Genomic DNA, 21531 nt, shown 5'->3' on the forward strand with positions numbered 1-21531 from the left:
GCATAAACAGCTCCCAGCTGGCAGCAGCTCAGCACTTAATGCTGACATTAAAGCTTTGTCAAAAGAAAAAGAAGCATTGCATCTCTCCATGAAGTAGATCGTTTTATTTTACATGTTTTCAGTCTTTAAAAAAGTAAGGTGCAAATGGAAAGGTTCATTATCAGTGGCTGGCTTTTAGAAGATACAGATGTATCTTTGCCAGTAAATGTGGGCAGATAAATTATCTTTGATACAGTGGTGTTCAGTGTTTGAGTAATGTTATAAGCTATATGTGCCCCATCAAAATAATAAACATTGATGAGACTCTTAAGTTATGCACAATGTTATTATGCTGATATACTTTGCACAACATTGCAAAATCACTGTAACTTCAGGAAGCAAAGTTTTCTTTAACATCTCTCATCTTTCTTTTATCCTATTTGCTCTTTAATCCAGCTGAACTGTGTATATATAAATTGCATAACTCGATAAGTGGTATTTTCCTTCATAGGTAAACATTTTCTCTCTCTGTGAGGATGGTGTCTGCTATATCTACTCTCGTCTTACCGTCTGCTACTTCAAGCTGGGCCTTGGCCATGATGCTTCCGGCCACAGTGAGGGCTTGGCAGATGTAGTACCCCGCATCTGAGCGCTGTACAGGAGAGATGGTCAACTCTCCATTCACAGACACAGACACTCGGCTGTCTCCTTGTGCTTGCTGACTGGGGAAAAGAAGATCCTATTGGGAGGGACAGTGGGGAGAAATGTAAATACACTAGATGATGTACTTGTTTAGTAGCACAAAGGTTTGGTTCATATTAACACGATAGCATCACACAGTTGATGTAGATTTGTCAGCTCCACATCCATGACACAAATCTCCTGTTAAACCACACTGCAAAAGAGCTCTGTTGGATTGAGATCTTGTTACTGTGGATGCCATTTGAGTACAGTGAACTATGTTTAATGTTCCAGCATCCTGCTGGAGGCAGCTATCAGAAGATGGGTATACTGTGGTCATAAAGGGTCGACATGGTCAGCGAGCAGACTCAGGTAGGCTGTGACATTTAAACAATGTTCAATTGGTACTTAGTGCCCCGGTGTTTGTCAAGAGCATACCTCACACACCATTACACCTGCAGCCTGAGTTACTTAGCCAAGGCAGGATGGATCCTGCTTTTATGTTTTTTATGCCAAATTCTGACCATACAAGCTAGCTGTCCAGGCAGAAATTCACACTCATTAGACCAGACAATGGAATTCCAGTGTTATCCAAAATTGTACTATGTTGAGCCCGTGAAAATTGTAGCCTCAGTTTTGCATTTCTCTGATGTGGTCTTCTGCTGCTATACCCTGCTTCAAGATTCAAAATGTTGTGCATTCAGTGATGCTCTTCTGTATAATTGCAACAATTGTAACAAAACAACCTTATCTGACTAACTGTTGCCTTCCTTGTCAGCTGGGAGAGGTCTGGCTATTCTACTCTGACCTCTAACATCAACAAGGCATTTTTTTCTCAAAGAACTGCCACTCTTTGGATATTTTTGGATCATTCTCTGTAAATCCTAGAGACAGTTGTGTAAGAAAATCCCAATAGATCAGGGTGTTGTTGCTATTCCAGCCTGTCTGGCACCAAGAACCATGCCAAAGTCACTTAAATCTAATTTCTTCCCCATTCTTAAGCCTGGCTTGAACTTCAGCAGGTCATCTTGACCATGTCTACAAGGCTAAATGCATTGAGTTGTTGACATGATTAGATTAGATATCTGTGTTAAAGAGCAGCTAATCATGTTCATGTAATTAAGTGGACTGAGTGAGTGTTCTGACAATGCTCGGGTCATGTGTTTAGCTCCCCAGTGGTCGAATATGATGATACGCACTATTCCTGATAGTTATAGTTATTATTAATTATTTCAAAATGATTCTTCAGACCAAAACAACATCAACACATGCTTTCAATATACTTGAATATTCACTCCCCTGTGTACAATTCGGTTAGAAAAGTGGGTCAATGTCTCTTTCCTACAAGGTCTGAATAGCTGTTTACCACAAGAGTGCTAATTCTACTGTGATAACCTGAAGTCATGGTCATAAAACTGAGGCATCAGCGTTGTCCATTTCTGCACCCTAGGCAGACAAGCTGATGGGCAGGAAAGGACATTAGCCTGCTTTCATTATGTCTAATGACTCTAATGCAGTACATGACATTGTCTCTTGCTAAGTGAATTGGCTAGTCAGACCAGTGTAGATTGATGATAAATGACCACTTCATTATATGCGTGTGGAACAGAACCGCACTGCTTTCCATTGGCTTGTTCCATGTAGTCAGATTTTGACCATTTTTTGAAAAATTATTATGATAGCTGTGGAATCGATGCCTGTATAGGAATGCAAGCCAAAAAGAGACACGCACACCACCCTACTAAAAAATAAAAATAAGTACATATCGTTCAAATCACAGTCTTTATCCTTACCTGGCTCCCTTCTCTTTGCCAGAAGACAGTGGGTTGAGGTTTTCCTCTGGTCTCACAGGGAAAGGTTGCTGTTCGTCCTTGAGCGACTATTTGGTCACGGGGACGCACCACAAACTGAGGTGCCTCTGAGTTTAAAGGCAAAAGAAAACATAAAACAACTGCAAAGCAATTTTACAGAATTCTGATTGTGTTTTTAACAGGACTCCAGTTAAACTTTCAAAGTAAAATCCATAAACTGAATGTCCAGCTGCTAATTGAAGGGATTCATGCACTGGGTTTTACTCACTGAAAAGCTATACAGCTAAAATGAGCTAAATCCAGCTGCCAAAGTATCAGAATATTTAATAATAACTCATTAGAGTGCCCATATATCTTCATTTTTTTCTAAATAAGGCACATCTCACATATCTGTAACTCCTTTTATTTCTTTTTAAAGTGACGTGGTAAATTTAAGGACTGCGGGAATAAATCAGTGGTTGACTAAAACAACCTATATATGCATGTCTAAAATTAGTTTGATGGTTGCGTTTGTGGAATGCCACAACGGTACATGCATACTGAACAGGTGTGTGATTAAAAACAAAGAGCAGCGCATGCACAATGGGATCAGCTCTTACTTACCAACGGGGCGAGCTGATGACACAACAATGGTGTGAGTGAGATTTACACACAACACAGAGAGAAGGAAAGCAGAGGAGTAGAACAGAGGGACAGAAAAAAAAAAGAAATTAATGAAAATCAGAGATGAATGAGATGGAGTTGGGTTTCCATCCATGAAACTCAGGGACAGGGAGGGTAAAAATCAGTCACCAAAGCAGGTGATGACGTGGACCTTAAGGAAATAGTACCTTGTTGGTGTTTGTGAGATAAGAAACTGATGGCAAAAAACTGCTGAACAGTTATATCGCTAATGATTTATCAGCTTTAAGACTAACAGACTTGCAAACTTAATAGATCTGTTGGTAGATTAAAAGTCATGTAAATGAAATGGATCATTGATGAGAGCGGGCTGATTAAAGATGAGATATGTTGTGTACATTATGCTGTGTTTTCTATGCATTTGTTGTTAAGAAGTTAAGATAATTAAGAAGATAATTTTAGGTGATTCAAAATAAGCTGCACTTGGTTTCCTTTCTTCTGTCATACATACAGTCTGTTCTATCATCAAAGTGTCAGCTGACATTTAACATGTCCAAAGTTTAAAATAAGAAGGTCAGAATATGTGCTGAGGTAATGTAATCCTTTTGAATCCATAATTCAGACTTTAGACCTCCATAACTGTTTGTTTTTAGGCTTTTTTTGTGTGATGTCATTTAGCGCAGATAATCTTAATATGGTTAATTCAGACACACAGGTCTGGTTGTGGACACAGCATCCGCCTTCCATTCAAACCTTTTTGGTTATGTTTCGTTAAGAAAGTTGGCTGTGGGGCCGGGGGGTGCTGCTGCGCTGGGCCCCGATCTGGATGGGCCTGGGCCCCCTTTCCCTGACGGGTTGCGGAGTATGGGAGTGCCTACTGGGGTCAGCGGGGGAGCTGGCCCCAGGGAGGGGTCACCTGCCCCTCCCTTCCTTCCCTCCCCATCTCCAGCTGCCTCCCTTTTCCCGCTCCACCACAACCACCCACACATGCAGGGCCTTGGAGTAGGGGTGCAGAGGAGGCTACCCCCCCCTCTGTCCCCTTCTGGCTGCCTCTGCCTCAATTTTATCCCACAACTTAGACCTTCACATTACTCACACTCTCATTACACATACATATAGGATCTTGGGGGTGGGCACGATACACGGAGTCCAAATTACCATCAGGGTGTACACCTCACCCCTGGCGTCGTTGCCCACCTCTCAATTTTGAATACACGTAGACATTGAGGGCTAGCAGGAGGGACTATGCGCTTACCTGCTGCTCTCTGGCAGGTAGCTCCATGCCCTCCTGGGTTTTAAATGCACCTTAGAACACACATGCATCAACACTACAATGAGCGGGTGGAGGGAGGTTTGGAGTCTTCCCTCACCCCCATTCTCTGCGACCTGCTGGAGCGGGGGGGCTAGGAGGAGTTGGCCGTCCGACTGCGGTCCGGAGTGTGGGGCCTCCCTGCTGCTGCGGAGTCGGGGCGGTCTGCCTCTCCCCACCGCAGGGAAAAGGGTAACACCACCTGGGTCTGGGTGCAGTTCTCCCCTCCAGGGGCAAGGGTACCTAGACCCGGTTCGTAGAGTACGCTTGGGGAGTGTGATCGTGTGTACAGCGTCTCTTTATGTCTGTCTTCATGTTGGTTGAGTGTGGAGTAAGTGCATATGAGAGCATGAGGGTGGGAATGGATGTTTGTATCTGTGTGTGCCTGTATGTCTGTGTCTATATGTCAGGTTGGGTGTCAGGCGCCACCTCTCTGGGGACATCTCAGGCCCTCCAAGGTTTGGAGGCCTATCTCCACCCACCACCACTTCCCCTGCCAGTGGCGGACTCCCTCAGGTGTCGGTGCGTTGGTGGTTCTTTGTGTCTGGGGGTGGGCGTCCGGGTACACACTGGCTCACTCCTTGGCGGCCGCTTATCGGGGCCTGGAGCCTGGGGCTCGCTCGGGCCACTTCTGAGGTGGGGTGCCCCCGGCCTCTCGGCCTGGGGCTCGGTCACTCAGGCACAGCTGGCTGCCGGCGGAGCTCACGGGCGCGTCACTGCAACTCCCCCTGGCTTCTGCTCTGCGGCTGCTGAGTGAGCCCTCATCTGGGACTCTCCTCAGCTCTTACTGGGACAGTGGCGCGGCTGCCCCTCTGTTGGTCTTCCTTGGTCTCTTGTGTTCTGGGGGCCTCTGAATGTCTGGAGTTTTGATCTCCTCCATACCTGCTTCATACCCTGGAGGAAGGGGCTGTGGCTCCCCACACTCCCTAGCAGATCGTTACATGGAGAAACCTTTGGAAAGCAAGCATGCTGATCCACACAGGTATGCACACAGGTGTACACACAGGTATTCACAGACGCGGACTACAGCTTTCTTGGCTGCTGCCTCAAAGCACATTGTGCGCTGTCTATCTTGCGTGCTGCACAATATCGTTTATTATTTAGTATCTACTGTTATCTACTGCTAGCTAGTTTATTGTGATGGTGCCGTTTTTTTTATTATGTTGCTCTTTGTTGTTTGCTTTCTCTTCTGTTTTTTTTCTCCATACAGGTGACCCAGGTGTTTTGTTTTTTTTTGTTTTTTTTTTTTCTTTCTTTCTTCCCCCCCTTCTCACCGTCTCTTCTCCCCTTTGGTTTTCTTTCTCTCCCTCTCTTTCTTTCATTCTTTCTCCCTGTCCTATCCCCCAGTCATGTCTGTCCCGTTTGTAGCAACTGAAAATAAAATAAATTCATAATTATAATAAAGGTCAATCAAATGGACCAATATGGCAAGGCCATGATGATCCACTTGGTAAAATAAATCCGCTTGGCATCTTTCTTGGCCTTAAGACAACAATTCTGATGGCTAAAGATCCAAACGGGACACACAAAAAAAAAAAAGAAAGTTGGCTTAAAGTGAAGGAAGGAGAGCTAAACCAACTCATTTTAGGCAGCGGAGAAAATACACCAAGGACAAGTACAAGAAAAATAAGGATTATTTTGATGTTTGAGTCACGTGAAGCTACATCAGTAGAGTCCAGGAACAAATATGTGGAGTGTATGCAAATGAGTATCCCCTTTTAGCTCTGTCAACAATGTTTTTTCATGCATAAAAAAAGAAGGAAAGAGAAAAACGAAAAACGGAGATAATGTTATTGGTCTGAATTTGGCTTAATTTTTGCTTGAGCTTTTCAAAGATGAAACAGCTTCTTCCCACTGATAAGGTGTAAATATGGAGTGAGTGGCTGGATGGAGAATTAGCCCCCCAGGAGAGGTCATAAAAGTTCACTTAAAGCTGGTAAGATTGTTCATATCTGGCGCCTAGCTGGAGATCTAGAGCAATCAACTACATCAGCCCACTGTATGAAAGAAAAGCTGAGGCCAGGCCTAGCCTTTCAGCAGGGGGGCAATAATGCTCATAAAGTGGGCAATAAAGGACTGATTGTCCTGTGGCCTGCTTTGGGAGATACAAAAAAAAAATATTAGGGATGGGTTATGAGCTTTGCCAAGTGTGAGTCCACAACCAGTTACCCACCTCTGATAGTCAGATAGGCGGAGGCCTCCGCTTTACCCACACGGTTCTCTGCGAGGCACGTGAAGGTTCCCTGATCAATCACTGATGCTTTCTTTATCCTCAAAAGGAAGTCGTCTTTTTCATATCTAATGTCATACCTGGTGACAGAGAGGAACAGTGACAGCAAGTCAAGTAACATTCCCAGCTGATTTAATAAAGCTGGAAGCATGATAACGGTTATATGCAAATTAAAAATCTCACGTTTAAAGTGTAGTGTAAAAACAACAAACAAACAATGATATCAAATTGCTGTTGTATAAACTACCGTGTGATGTTTTAGATGGAAGCTTTAAAAGGGTTGTGTCCTTTTTTTTGATACATTACAGGCAGACTTTCTAAGGCAATTTCTACAGTGCTAGAAAAAGGGAAGTAATTATATTGCGATGAATGCATGGCAAAATGAAAGGTGCTTTCAGCTGGAACCCTGACTGTTCCACTTTTTCAATATTTATAATGACGAACCACCCACTGTGGTGTGGGCTGTGCAGTATACTTACGTGTGTGTGTGTGTCTAAGTGTATGAGTGTGGAAGAGAGCAATGAAAAAAGACAGAAAGGCAGAGGGAGAGAGAGAGAGAGAGAGGAAGAGATAGACAAACAGTCTGAGAATAAGGGAGTGGCATAGTCTGACAAACAGAGTATGATGAATGAGCTGAGCAGTAAGAAATGACTAATTCATAGAGATGTTCCATGCATCAGTGTGTATCCACCAGTGCAGCATACTGTAAGTCAGCATCACTGAAGTTAGAGTGAGAGAAACATCTAAGCTACCAGAGTTTAGATAAGTGCCTCATAGGGGCTACAGACAGAATGAGTAAAGGAGCAAGGAGTCGGGCTCTCCCTCTCTCGGGTCCCTTTTGGCGTGAGCGATCCTGTGAAATTGTCTAGCCAGCCATACTGATTCAAAGATGGGAGACAAGTCGAGCAGAGAAATGGCACAAGGGGTGAGAAAAAGTCACATCAGAAATAGCTCTTCCAAAGGGTGTGGGCAGAATATCGATGGGAGTTGTGGGGTCTGTCCAGAGTCTGGTGAGGACTCCATTCACAGCACATCCCTGACCCAGATACAGACTTCCCAAGAGGCTGGTGGGTTTCGGAAAAGAATGAAAGAAGTTGAAGGAGGGAAGTGAGGCGAGGTAGGCCTGAAAGTAGGACATGTTTCTGGAGTCAGGGGGTACTGAGGTACAGGGCATAACATAGGTAAGCAGACAGACTGCCAGACATAGGGCGGCAATCAGTTGTTATAGTCTAACTCAAAATATAATCTAACACAGAGGCACTTTATAGCGTGTTAATGGCTTACACCATGTTTATTTCTTTTTAAAAATAAAGCCATTAAACAGCATTCATTTCGACATGAATAATCACATTTTTGTATAAAAAAGATGAACTACTATGTTTCAGCTAAGGAAAACATACCCTTCAATACTTTAATTAACTAATATAGCTGATTAATTTCGAAGCAGCTCCAAAAGTAATTGAAAACATCTCCAAGAACAAAACCTATAATTATTTTTGCATTACAGCTGCAAAATTGAATCTCAGAAGCAGTTCAGAGAAACAAATAAACTAGTTAAACAGTCATAACTATAGACTGCTGTTGCAATTAGCATAATTGCAGTGTACCTAGAGCTGTACTCGCTGATAGGCTGATAATATTTATAATGAAATAGTTTAGACAGAATGCTTGCCATGGTTGTTTTTTTTTTAAATTTAATTAAATGTAATTGTCTGTTACAGTTTGTGATAAAAATCTGATTCATATCACATCTTGTAAAGTCCTTGAAAAATGCCTGAAATGACGAGCTGATGTAAGTTACATACTTCAGACAATGACAATTTATCAGTCTTCAGACTTCAAACTTCAGTTAGAGAAATGTAGTGACTGAATCACACTGTTTCTATACAGAGATCATATATTTAAAGCATATAAAGCACAAGACAAACAATGATAGGCTAATAATAACTTTTTAAAATGAATACTCCTATGTGATACACGCATATGCATATGATGTGATCTAAATGTGTGGAACAAATCGCAGGAACACTACATATTATAATGCAATCCATTGCAAAATTACCATAAACTGGATTAAAACATGACATGATTAAATAAACACCATTACAGCTGAATATCCAGTTACTAGGCTATTGTAGTTTTTTTCCTTTATACTATAGACAGTATATAGGATCCTATTGTGTTTCCATCTCTTTTAGTGCCTTTTGTGCCACAATTGAATTGTACAAAGCTGGCATTAGTAAAAAGAACAAAAGGACAGACATTCATGTGCTTTTTGGCCGAGGAGTTCAAACAGCAAAAAAATGAGATTCTCTGCAGCTAATAAATAATTTTTTGACAGACTAATTAAAGTCTCCCATGAGTAATACAGTATGTTAAAACTTCTTTTCCTGATGGGACTCATTAGCTCTCCTCAAACATTTATCTATTATCGTTTTAGCATCGGTACACATTCACACAAACACGAACGCGCACATGGCACACAGACGTGCACTAAACACATTCAGTCACAGTCCTCACCTGCCACGAGTAATATCCACATCCTCTTTTTTCCATCGCAGCACAGGCGGCGGGTCACCATGGACTTGACACCTGAACTCTACGCTCTCGTCAACTAAGACCACCTGGTTCACTGGCCGTTGCACAAACACTGGTCTTTCTGGATGTCAGCAGGAAAGATAATACAGAGGCGAAATTTACTTTTGATATACTGGTTAAATGATGTAGGTGGCAAAAAAAAAAAAAAAAAGCTATGATCTATTATTTTCTGAACCGAGCATATGTGCGTGTCAGACTTCTTACCAAAAACTGAGAGCTGAGCTTTTTCACTATCTCTCTCCCCAACCATGTTGGCTGCCACGCAGACATAAATCCCTGAATCACTCTTCTTGGTATTTGAGATGGTCAGCTTTCCTCCACGGACCTGAGGAAGAAAAGGCACCTGTAACTAGAATGAACCGGTTCAATACAAAGTCCTTTACCCCCGTGACAGTTCCGGGTTAATGTGAGTAGCTGAGTATGTGATTTAGTGTATAGGTCCTGAAGCAGCAAAGGAGTCCCCTCCCTAAGGGAATTAACCTACTGTGATCCTGTCGTCCTTGAGGTCAAGACGAGTTTTATCTTTCCTCCAGAAGGTGGTTGGTTCCGGATGCCCACGTGGCGGCTGACACTCAAAACTGGCAGTCTCTCCAACTGCCACAACCACGTCCTGTGGATTCTGCCTGAAGTCATCACGCAACACTTAGAAATATAAAAAAAGAGAGCAAGGGTCGTTACCATTTCTTTAAGAAAATCTACTTCAGGTCACTAGTTTAAATTTTCATTCAAGTTCAGCTGTTCCATTATGTGAACCAAAAATTACCTTTAAGATTGAGCTGCCACAGGCTAACAGAACTCTATGACTTTTTTTTTGTAATTTAAGAGTTCAAAGATAATTCTGTCAAGTAGACTGTCGCAGGAGACAATCGCCCATCTGTCTCCGATAATACAGTCATCACTCTGAGGGCATACTGAATGTATGGGCTCTGCAGATAAATGCAACACCATGTATATATCTAGGTGGGGTTAGCGGTACAATGTGCAAAGGAAAGACACACCAAAACACAGAAAGAGACATGAAAGCAAAGCACAACTATTAAAGACACACAAACAGGCAAGTCTAGATAAGAAGTAAAGTAAATGATCATGCATTAAAAATGTAAACTGTAATAAGTCTGACTACTTGAGGCTGAATCACTCAGTGTAAAAGTACCTGATAAAAGCAAGTGAGCTACACTCTGGTAAGTGCACAAAAGACATTGGCATACGGACATAGACATCAGCCTATGTGACTCTATACTAGCAATGATCAGGTCAACATTGAAATACCTGATTGGGTGAGGTGAAAAACTTTGATCATCTTGCTACAATGCAATGTTATCCTTTGAGTAGAATCTACACAAAACAACCCTGATTCCATGAGGTCACCTACAGCCTACGGGATGCAAGGCTCCACAGCTAATGGGCTAGTGCTGGACACCACAGTATCCTCCTCGAACTAAACACACTCAGCAGGTTCAATCTCAGGGTACCATGAATTATCCCGGCACTTTAAAACTACTAATTTTTCTAGAAAACTTTGATAGTAAAGTACACACTGGCCTGAAATTCACTGGGTCCCTAATTCATTAAAATTCATATTCTGTGAATTTTGAATACTCCAAAAGCAGCCCAGTAAAAACATGAATAACTCTCTTCATAAGTTTAATAGCCAGAACTTACTATTTACTCACTTGCTAATGAAAGTTCATGAAAATGGATACTATGGTTCAAAATGATATTAGGCGTCGGTGTGTTATGGCTATGGTGAAATCAGGCACCTTGAGATGATTGAAAATAGTCACTCTCCAATTCATTATTGTGTTTACTTTAAAACACTACCGAGCTGCATCAAAGGCTGCACAGCGGACTCTTAAATAATTCAAACAGTTATTGAACATTTTCTTATACAAAATCGATGATTTTCAATGTTTTATGAAATTCATTACATTCATACATTCATTTCCTGTAATATTTCTTGACATAAAATATTTATTTATTTTTTCTCTTTCTGAGACCTTGGATGACAACAACGGTTGGTAATGGGCCTGAATTTTTCAGCAGACACAGGGTCAAACTTTGGTTTATTAAAAAGAAGTTGAAACACTGCATATAGGAGTTAGGAGAGGTAGTGCAAATAGTGAGTGGGGATACCAATTAGATCAGACTCTGTTGGTGGATGTCTATGAAAAAACACAGGAGCAGGAACAAGGCCAGATTTAGAACTAAGGATAAAAATTTGTTTCAAAACAACATCTTTAACAGAGATGCTCACGTTATACCTGAAGTTATACACTGACATGATATGCTATGACACCTGGATGAAGTATGGTGGTTAAAAAAATATGCCTTGTTTATTCTAATTTTCTGTCTAGGGAGCTGTAGTTCATTAGAATGCCATTCATGAGCACATTCTCCTTTCTTCCTTTCTTGTCAACATTTTAATTTACCCACGGCAGGGATATCTGCTCTTGATTTTGTGTGTTCAAAGGATCCGAAACATCAAGGATTGTCAAGCAGTCCCTGTAAAAACCATGCATTTTGAACAGATGTATGTGATAGCCGCTGCTAAGTTAAAGGTTAATGCTTCAAAAACTCCCCACTTCTGTCACAGTTGTTTTCCACATATCATTTTTAAAATGATATGTTTTTTTTAACTAACCACAGGATTGACTGTACTGTAAGCCATCACTGAAATAACAGTTAAAAATAGATATCATGATCTGGTTCATGCAATGAGCTGTTGCCTCTTTACATTAACAGCTTTTGACGTCTTTTATTTATTTATTTTTTTAACAAGTCTTGCTCTAGGCCTGTTTTAAATTACAAAGTGTGCTGTATGGCAACAATGATGATTTACAAAATTAAAAATAAATAAATGAATAAAGGGAAGTTTTCAAATTAAATAACTGTCTGTTGTTTAATAAAATTCTGCTGTTTCTAATTTTCAGTGAGATGAATTAATGAAAAACTAGAGCACTTTATCATATCCCACACTAGATGATAGCCTGTGTTTGCTTTTCATCCACATTACTGCCATAAGCTATTCTGCTGATATACTGTAACATGAATTCCAAGTCCCAGAGGACACCTCTAGTGAAAAAGCAAATCAGGAAGGAGCCAACAGCCCTTTGGCCTAACTGTCAATCACATCCAGTAGCTAGAGTAAACGAGCCTCAGTCGCAGACACTACTTTGGCACAGACATATGCCTAGCTGGCTGTCACGTTGTACTATACGCTTACTGACCCATTCCATGAAGGCAACACTGCACTCATCCAGTCACACAACTGCTTTCCTGTTTTTGTGTTGTCACATCAGAGATGCTTCTCTAACAGCTTGTCCCAAGAGACCGTGAAACACACAGGAATAACTGGAAAACCAGTTAGTTGAAGATGAAGTGAAAACCCAATTACAAGAAGTAAGTCAGGGGAAAAGGCAGTCTGTCTTAAACAAAGGTTGCTGGTTTAATGTAATGGTGGAGTTTATAACTGTCACACTATGCTGGCAATACCATAAAAAAGAAACATATTCTAGGCATGATGTCTGGTGTCAGATACTAATCCATTATCAGCCACTTGCAGCTATACAGTATCTAAATCTAAAGTACCAAATTCTCCCTGTCTCAGTGTGAGCTTGGTCGAGCAGCCAAGAGCCGAAATGTGGAGGTCACAAGTCCAAGAGGAGTTTTGAAATATGAAGCACATTTATTTCTTCTTCCAAAAAACACAAGAAAACATATTTCTAGCCAAACCCTCTAGCCAGACACCAATTCAAAATGCAACTAACATAATCTCTACTCTACTTTAATCCTATCTGGTGCATACCAGATAAAGAAAGAGTTTCTTGCACACACACAAAAATGCTCAATATCCACATAAAAAGCACTTCCAAAGCAATTTACAACGTCTATCTATATTGACAATTCCCCAAATGCAAGTAAATATCATTCAAATAAATATATTAATACATCTAAACAGTAACACTAAACACCCTTCTAACTAATACACACTTGATAATACTCTCCAGGAAATAATAAAAGACTCTACTGGGCCTAGGCTTCTGCTTGAACATATCGAGACTGTGGAAGAGGCAGAGGTAAATTTGTATAATGGATGGATTACATTGTAGTGCTTGTGTGCTAGTAGCTGGGCAGCAAATATCTGTGTATCAATTACTCCCATTATTAATAGCAATGTTCTGTGGTAACTGAATATAACTAGCAGTTACATTCTGATACACTGTACCTATTGTCTCTGGGCTATTTTTACTTGTGATGCCACACATGATTTAAAATAACAATTTATCTCTTGATTTACTTTGGTTTGCCATGAATGGTGCACACAATCGGTTTTATCTAAATAGTTTTGGAAGAGAGTAACTTACAATTTCTTGATGATGGGCTACTGCAAACTTGAAATTTGGTCTCATTAACAAAGGCTGCACAGTTACAAATTATACACTTTAAGGCGCAGCGTAGTAGTGCAGGGGTTTGCACTGCTGCTGCATTGTAAAGCAAGTTCTTGGTTCAATCACCTGTCGGTGTCCAGTTACTCTGGCTCCTTCACACAGTCCAAAGATATCCAAGTTAGGTTAATTGTTGATACTAAACTTTGTGACGTGAGATACTTAAAGTGTATGAGTAAAACCAGAGAAGTGCTATGTAAATGGCATTCTGTGAACATTATCAGACATACATAAAGCAAAAATAATAAAGCCCAGCAGTCTGACTGCTGCTTTCTCTCTGATACACTGAAGTAAATCTGTTTTCTTATACAGGAGAGATAAGATTGTCACAGTACACAGACTCGTCCTGTCTATTTCAAATTATTTTGATTCACTAACTTACACGAGGCAGAAAGAAGAAAATTGTTCTTTCTGTATGTTTCCTGAATTTTCCATGCTCACTTATTCTCTGTGCAAGGAAAGAAAATTTCTACACAGATATTAGTGACACCCACTGAGAGGTCTAGGCAGGTTTCTGTGAGTGCTAAACTCAAACTTATGCGAGGAATAAGGTTAAGGTGATGTTAATCTGTTGATCTTAAATGTGGAACCCCTGTGGAGGCAGCATCCATGCGTAAGCTGCCACCACTGCCTAATGTTGTCTGATTGAGTACTGCTCAATTATTCAAACAAGGCATTCAGAGGACTCACTCATTTGCCAGTTACATTTATCAAATCAGAAGGAGAGTGACTTGTAAATGGGCTTCATTTCGTGGCACAATGGGTGGTAAAAATATGTGACAAGGTAGAAGTGTCTGAATACAAATAACTATACAGAGGCTCATTCTATGATTAATAGAAAAAGGGTGGTAATGTGGCAGTTGTAAATTCTGAGATATTCCATCTCACTGTTTTGATTTCTTGAGACTCTCTACAGGCTCACTCTACAACTGAATTTCATTACAGCATTTCACCAGCACATCAAATCTGTGAAGATCCCACTTGAGTACTGGATGCATGTTGCTCAGTTTGCAAGCTGCCCAGATGACTCAGAAATAGAAAATCATCTCCATTTTGTCACAAGTACATGGATTTAAAGCAGTATTTATTAACTTACAGCAGGTGATGTTTCAAAACATGCCTTGCTCTATACAGACAGGGCATTTATTAGACGCTGTATTATCTGGTATAACTGCTGTCTCATGTACCCATTAGGCATGCATACATTTACTGCAGAGTCTATCTCCAACAATGCACATCAGCTTAATATTAGTCATAATGCATCGCTTCTGAAAAAAAAATGCAATGTTGATATTTGTATTTTAGCTACACCCATCTATAAAACTACTGAGATATTTTGCTCATTTCAGGGCTCACATAGCATGCTAATAAATTAAAAGGCGTGCCGGGATACTAAAAGGATTGCAGTGCAGCCATTCTATATTTAGCCAAAGTCCTTATAATGTCTCTGATATAGGTAAGGTTGATAATGTTCACTTGAAACCCACAAAGTAATGTTCACACAGACAGACTAATGGGAGTAGCTGTCAATTAACCTTAGGTGGCTGAATGTTCTCTTTTAAATTCCTTGAGAAGATGCAGTAGAATTTAGTGCAGATAACTTTTTTCATGGTGCAAAAATCAGTTAAATTCAATTTTATTAATATAGTGCCAAATCACAACAGACACCTCAAAGTGCTTCATATTGTAAGGTAAATACCTACTATACCCACAATACCAGACCACTAGATGAGTTCAAATATACAATTTAGAAACAGCAGCTGCACTTAAAGCTGTTTAGAAATGCATTTAGCCTTTATTAGTCATGAATCCATAACGAATAAAAATTGATTTAGAAAAAGTTAGCCCAGAGCAGCTCAATTAGATAGCTAGATAGGTGAGGTAATGATGTAGATATGTAAATTGGGAGGTTTATTCTGCGTATTTAAAATATCAGAGAAAAATCTTTCAGGTCAATGTAAGAAAATGCAGATTACATTTTTTAAAAATCATTGTGGACCTGCTAGTCGAGTCATTTCAGAGCAGTAATTAATCATAAAAGGCATTTGTACAATATACACAGTGACAGATGGTGACTGTGTATATTTAAATTACAAGCAAATTAACACAGGAAGAATTCTGTGTCTCATTTCCTAACATATAGTGTTTAGAGTGCCTTTATGAGTCAATGTTATATAAACTGCTTGAGGTATAGCAGCGCTATACCTCAGGAGCCAAAATGAAAAGAAATATGTGCACAAAGTATATGACTAGTGAGGAAAGATGAAGATAGTAACATCTGAGTTGTTGTGTGTAACAGATGGCTGGATTTCCATTTGGGACTCACAGATGCGGTGAAGAAATGAGGTGCTTCATGTAGACAAAGCTTGACACATACAGTCAACATATTATACATTCAGGTTTAAACAGCATATCAGCCTTTATTTATAGAAATTGTTATAGCAGCTCTATTTCTGTGATTACATTGTATTTGAGCATAAGGAAAATCCTGCTATTGTACAGCCTTTTGCAGTCAATGATCCAGTGTCCACGAACAAACTACAGTCGTGCCATTTCTTGTGACAGAGGTCTACTACATTTTTGTTTTCTTTTTCAAGTTTGCTTGAGGTTGTTTTTTTTTTTTGAACAAGATAGCCTGTAGGGACATGTCATGTTCTCAGCAGCAGTCAAGGATGTCCCATATCTGTCACATGCATAATATCTACACTGACATACACGCACATATACACATAAACAAACAGAAAAACAGCTGGCCTGTTCCTATATCACAAACTGTGCTGATGACCATAACACATCATCACTGTTCAAGAGATAGAAACAGAAACCAAGACAGTTATGCCGACACGCACTCATGGAACAGGGACAGGGAACATGGAGTCAAGAAGGCTATTCGCATTGGGCTTTTTTTTTTTGAATAAATAAACAACTTAGCATGTCTGTGCCCTAAAAAAGTCATCAGTAATCAGTCAGGACTAAGATCAGCAGGGAGATGAGGAACATTTACACAATGTCCCCTGAGGCTAACAGCCCAGTACAAACGTGCATTACCTATTATAGTTCTGGCTTCCCAACAGGAAGACACAATATGAGTAAATTAAGCCCCCCTTCTTTATATAAACAACACGGTAGCCTGAATATAGAACTATATACACTTGAATTTCTGCCATAATTGCAAGGTGTAAGAGTATCGATGACATCAAATGTAGCAGAAAACAATAGACTGCATTGGCTTGAAGCCTTATTGGTGTCTCTACACACTTTCCAAGTATAATTTGTATTCCTGACAGCTCCTTAAATATATATATGTGAAAATCTTTATTTAATTCAGCTATACTTATTAGTGCACATTACTATTAAGTCCAATTATGACCCAATTTTATTTCCATTCTTGCAACATGAAATATAGAGGGGGAAGACCAGGAGGTACATAGTAACTGAGGTCAGCAGCCTTCAAAAGTATGTTCAGACAGCCCTAGCACCGCTTTGCTTTGCTTTTTTGGCATCATTAGTGTCAACACCAATTAGTGTCAATACGAGAGCTGAAAATAGATGAACGGTGAAATCTGTGTACGCCTGTGGCAACACAAAAATTTAGCAGAGTTTTAGATGCAATTTAGTTTTTACTTTGACTTTAGCTAGCACAGGCAGAATTTAGTGAATGCTATTTTGAATTGCTGTTTGTTTAAACGCTCCTCCTTAGCTTCATTATTAACCATAAAAGGACATTTTACTTTTCCCCTCTTTTCAACCAGATATGTGACACACACTAACACAGGGCACATTTTACCCATATCTTTACTCGTAACCTTTCTTTCCATGGAACGTTTGAGTGAGAGTTTACACCTCACGCTATAAAAACAGTCATTATGAAATCTTTGGCCTTTGAGTTAGGAACCAGTCAGCCACCGTGAAGGGTTAAGAATAAATGCCCGATACCATTGTCATGTTTAATTAACCTCCGTTCTCTTGTCGTGTAAAGTAAATTGAAGTTGTGGATGGTATAGGAGGAATCACCCCTCCTCCCATTACCCACTCCCTCATCTCTCACTTGCTTTGCCTCTAGTTACTGTAACAGCATTCCCTCGGACCACATTTCCACATCTATAATTAATTACTCCTGTCTGCATGAATTTCTTCGCAAGAACACATTCCTTTATCTCTAAGAGTAACCTATGTAAATCTGCTTCTCCCTTCTCTCCAGAGTCACAGTTTCAATCTCATCTATATAAACCGCTAAATCCAGATGCACTGTTGTTTGTACAGCAGTGTTCAAATATTTTTGTGTGGACTTAGTTTGTGAATTTGCATTTATCGAGACTTAATTCCTACCCATTCTTCCCAGTGTTCTATCTTTCTAGTTGGTATCTAAAGATAAAGAAACCTGCCTTGATACTTCACTGTTAGTTATTGGAGAAAGAAGAAAAGGAGAGAAAAAAATGGAAGAAAGCAAGATATATAAAAGGTCAATCACAATATTTTTTTCTCAAAAACCATGAGCAATATTTTGAAGAAGTACAACATGAGCGGAAAAATGAGTCAGGGATCAGAATCTCACATTTGATTCGCCTTGTTTCACTAAAGCAGTGGTCACCAAGGGGAAGAAACCTTACTTGCAGACACTAGTTATATCTAACTGAATTTATGCACCCTGCTGTGTTTTATATTCATCGTTGTTATTATCATCACAGTACTGCACAGGGTAAAAAGAAAAGCTATTGCAGACTTTTAAAAGTTAAAATGGCTTGATCTTTTCTAGCAACCACTTTTTTCTCTTCACTTTTCTGTTCACTACAACCTTGTCCCAGCTTTGGGAATGGTCACTGTCTTCTGTTTATACCAGTAGAATATATGCAATTTCCAAGCTGTCTTGAGTTATGTGGGAAAAACTGAACTAAAAAAAAAAAGTCAGAGAATATCAGAAACAGAAAAATCCAACTGAGATGCCATGATCTAAGCACCTGCACAATGATGTCCACCAGAGATAGTAGTAGTAGCCTATATATAGAACTATATGATTGAATTTGAATAAATTATTGGAACAACTATGTAGGGCACAGCTCCTCAACTACAGCTGTCATTCAACACAAAAAAGAAAACTAATTAATATGATAATCTCAGTCAAACACATTAACTGATGATATATGGGAGGTTTTGTTACTTTGATTGCACGGATTTGACCTTTGATCTCTAAATGAGAAAATTAACTGAATTAATCAAATATATATGAAGGCTGGATATATAACAGTCTATCAGAATATAAACTGATAGCCTGTAAAAAATGTACCATTTCTCATTCAGGTCTCATCTCTGAATCTGAATACGTAAATTTTAATGTTTTGGCTATGGCCATTTTGAAATTTTGGAGTCAGATTTGGACGAGAGAGTAAAATGCCAAGTTATAAGCTAACGTGACTTAGCTTGGTTAGCAAACTGTAACCACAGACTGAATGGATGCAATATACGGACACAGATATCTGCTAGTTAGAACCAAAAATGTGCACTACACTTCTATATTAGAGATTCTCCCAAAACACCACAAACATGGGGCAGAAGATGAATTCTGTGTCTCAAATTAGCCAAGGGAAACTTAGCAGAAAGCTAGCAGCTAAGCTCTTTAACTTGCAATAGGTGAGTTATCAATGCTATATAGACCCTCTTCTACGGGCTTCAAGTTTTCAACAAGGCACAGGACCGTATTATCGATTCTGTGCCCTCATTAAAAATTATAATAATAATAAAAATCAAAGTAAAAAATAATAATTGAAAAATAATTTCTCATAAAAATAGATCACCATCAGCAAGCCTAAACTTATTTCTTCGCAGCTAAGAGTTTTGACTAGAATATAGATAAGCTATTTAACAAATCATCAATTTAAAAAAATCAACTGAACAGGACAAAATTCAACTTATTTTTCATTCCTTGGTACAAACACAATCACACCTACACAGCAAAATCTCCAGTGTTAACTGATTTTCTAACACTGGAAAATAACTCAAAATGTTAGAAATATTCCAGCGTTAGAAAATCAGCACTGCTTAGTGTTAGTCATTGTAAATCTTGAAAACTGACTAGGTTACTTTTAAAAATACAACACTGTCAAAAGTGTTCATTTAACACTCAACAGTGTTATATTTAACACTCAAAGGAGTGGACACATATAGACACTCTCTAGTGTTAATTTAACACTGGAGATTTTGCTGTGTAACATCTAACATTTACACTGATTTAATAGAGCTGATGAGCTAAAACTGGCTGCCCACAATGTTGATGTATTAGTCAAAACCTCATTTAGCATTTCAAAGTGAAAATCCCAAATGCACAAGGAAGGATAAGAGTCCAGTTATATCTCCTAGTAATTCTTAAGCTTCTCCCACAGCCAACTAGCCTCGATACAAATACTCCCTTGAGCAGTTTAGGAGATTATTCACCACAAACTGCAGTTAATCACATCTATGTACACCTTCTGGTAAGCCCCAGGTCACCAGTTACATACTCTGTATGTACACAGCAACTGGAAGGGAGCAAGTGTTGGTGGCTGATCCATACCTGCTACCTGCAGTACCTTCCTATGATCCCTCTGTATGTCCTCCATCACATAAAGCAGATTAAAAAGCACTATCTATGAGACAAAAGACTTTGGTGCCACTTCAGAAAATGGCATCAATTTTTCATATATGACATTTCCATAGAGAGATAGGTATGGAGAATCAGACCAATCTTCCAGTGATAGCCCATCATGGGGTGATCGGTCTCAGCTGAGCGAGGGCGTCCTTTCCTGCATGAACACACACAAGCATATTCATCCACACACAGGGAGGTACATGTGCAAACACAATCACACCTAACTCCTCTATCTTTCTCTCACACACACATAAGACAAATCTGCTCCGTTCATCAACACATTCTTGCTGCTGACATCCACATTTCAATTTCATGTCTCTCTTCATCCTCTGTCTTCTATTTTTCCCCTCACATTCTCCATCTGTGGTACATTTTTGCAAAACAAAACAAAGGAGTTGGCGTCTTTCAACTCTTCAGAAAGTTCTGTTTATCCACGTAACCAGGCATTATTCTGTTTCACAGCAATCTAACCCGTCTATCTCCATCAAACCATGCTCCCTGAATCCCTCCGCATATCCCTCCCTAAACACAAAAAAGCACATGTCATTTTTCACGATGAATCCAGCGGCAAAAATGTAAAACAAAACAGACCAGGAAAATCAAAAATCACAGTTCGTTATTTGAGCAGAGCGTGTGGTGCACTGCTTGACAAAATAACTGTAAATACTGACACGGCTAATCTCAACACAGCTGTTAGTATTAGGTCCTTTAATCCTGGTCCAGATCGGTGATGTGCTCACACTGGCTTGGGGACAGATGAGCAACAGCCACCAGGCTGCCAAGTAGGCTAAAGGCAGCAGACTGGCCTGACGCTCACTTTTCGACATGATAAGCCGGGAATCCGTGAGCCCTGGAGCGGGGCTCTAAAAGCAGTCTTTGTGGTGCATCATACAGCCTTTGACTAAATATCACTGGCCATGCTGCAATCTAACACCAGATCACTGCAATGTATTTTTTTTCTTACCTTTGATCATGCCTGTTACATACATCTGTGCTGACAGAAATCCTACTTCTGAACAAAAACAGGGGTGCATGACAGGAGTGGTGCACAATTTTTATTTACCTGGTATTATTATTTTTTCATTTGTTAATATTAAATTATTAAAAGACAAATAATTTCAGTGTAAACAGCACTGATGTGTCGGGTTGAATTAAAACTATGTAGGTGATACCAATTTTTAAAAAAAGATGCTGTAAGCTATGGAGTGGCACTATGCTAATAACAAAAACAATGA

General features: G+C 39.7%; 1 protein-coding gene across 2 annotated transcripts in view; it reads right to left on the reverse strand.

Moving 5' to 3' along the window:
* Positions 1-21531, reverse strand: part of LOC146565383 (roundabout homolog 2-like) — an 85837-nt gene that overhangs the window by 29736 nt on the left and 34570 nt on the right. The window contains exons 3-9 of one of the 2 annotated variants that reach the window (XM_085288509.1): positions 9714-9871; positions 9434-9554; positions 9152-9290; positions 6575-6711; positions 3075-3086; positions 2454-2578; positions 547-718 (exon numbers count right to left, since the gene is read on the reverse strand). In XM_085288509.1, coding sequence (XP_085144635.1) covers positions 547-718; positions 2454-2578; positions 3075-3086; positions 6575-6711; positions 9152-9290; positions 9434-9554; positions 9714-9871 — 864 coding nt within the window. The remainder of the gene's footprint in view (positions 1-546; positions 719-2453; positions 2579-3074; positions 3087-6574; positions 6712-9151; positions 9291-9433; positions 9555-9713; positions 9872-21531) is intronic. The other variant, XM_085288510.1, reaches the window with a different exon arrangement.

The sequence above is a fragment of the Mchenga conophoros genome, linkage group LG10 (assembly GCF_057382185.1).
Source record: "Mchenga conophoros isolate Kocher_MC1m ecotype Shallow Benthic linkage group LG10, M_conophoros_male_GT1.1, whole genome shotgun sequence".
NCBI lineage: Eukaryota > Metazoa > Chordata > Actinopteri > Cichliformes > Cichlidae > Mchenga > Mchenga conophoros.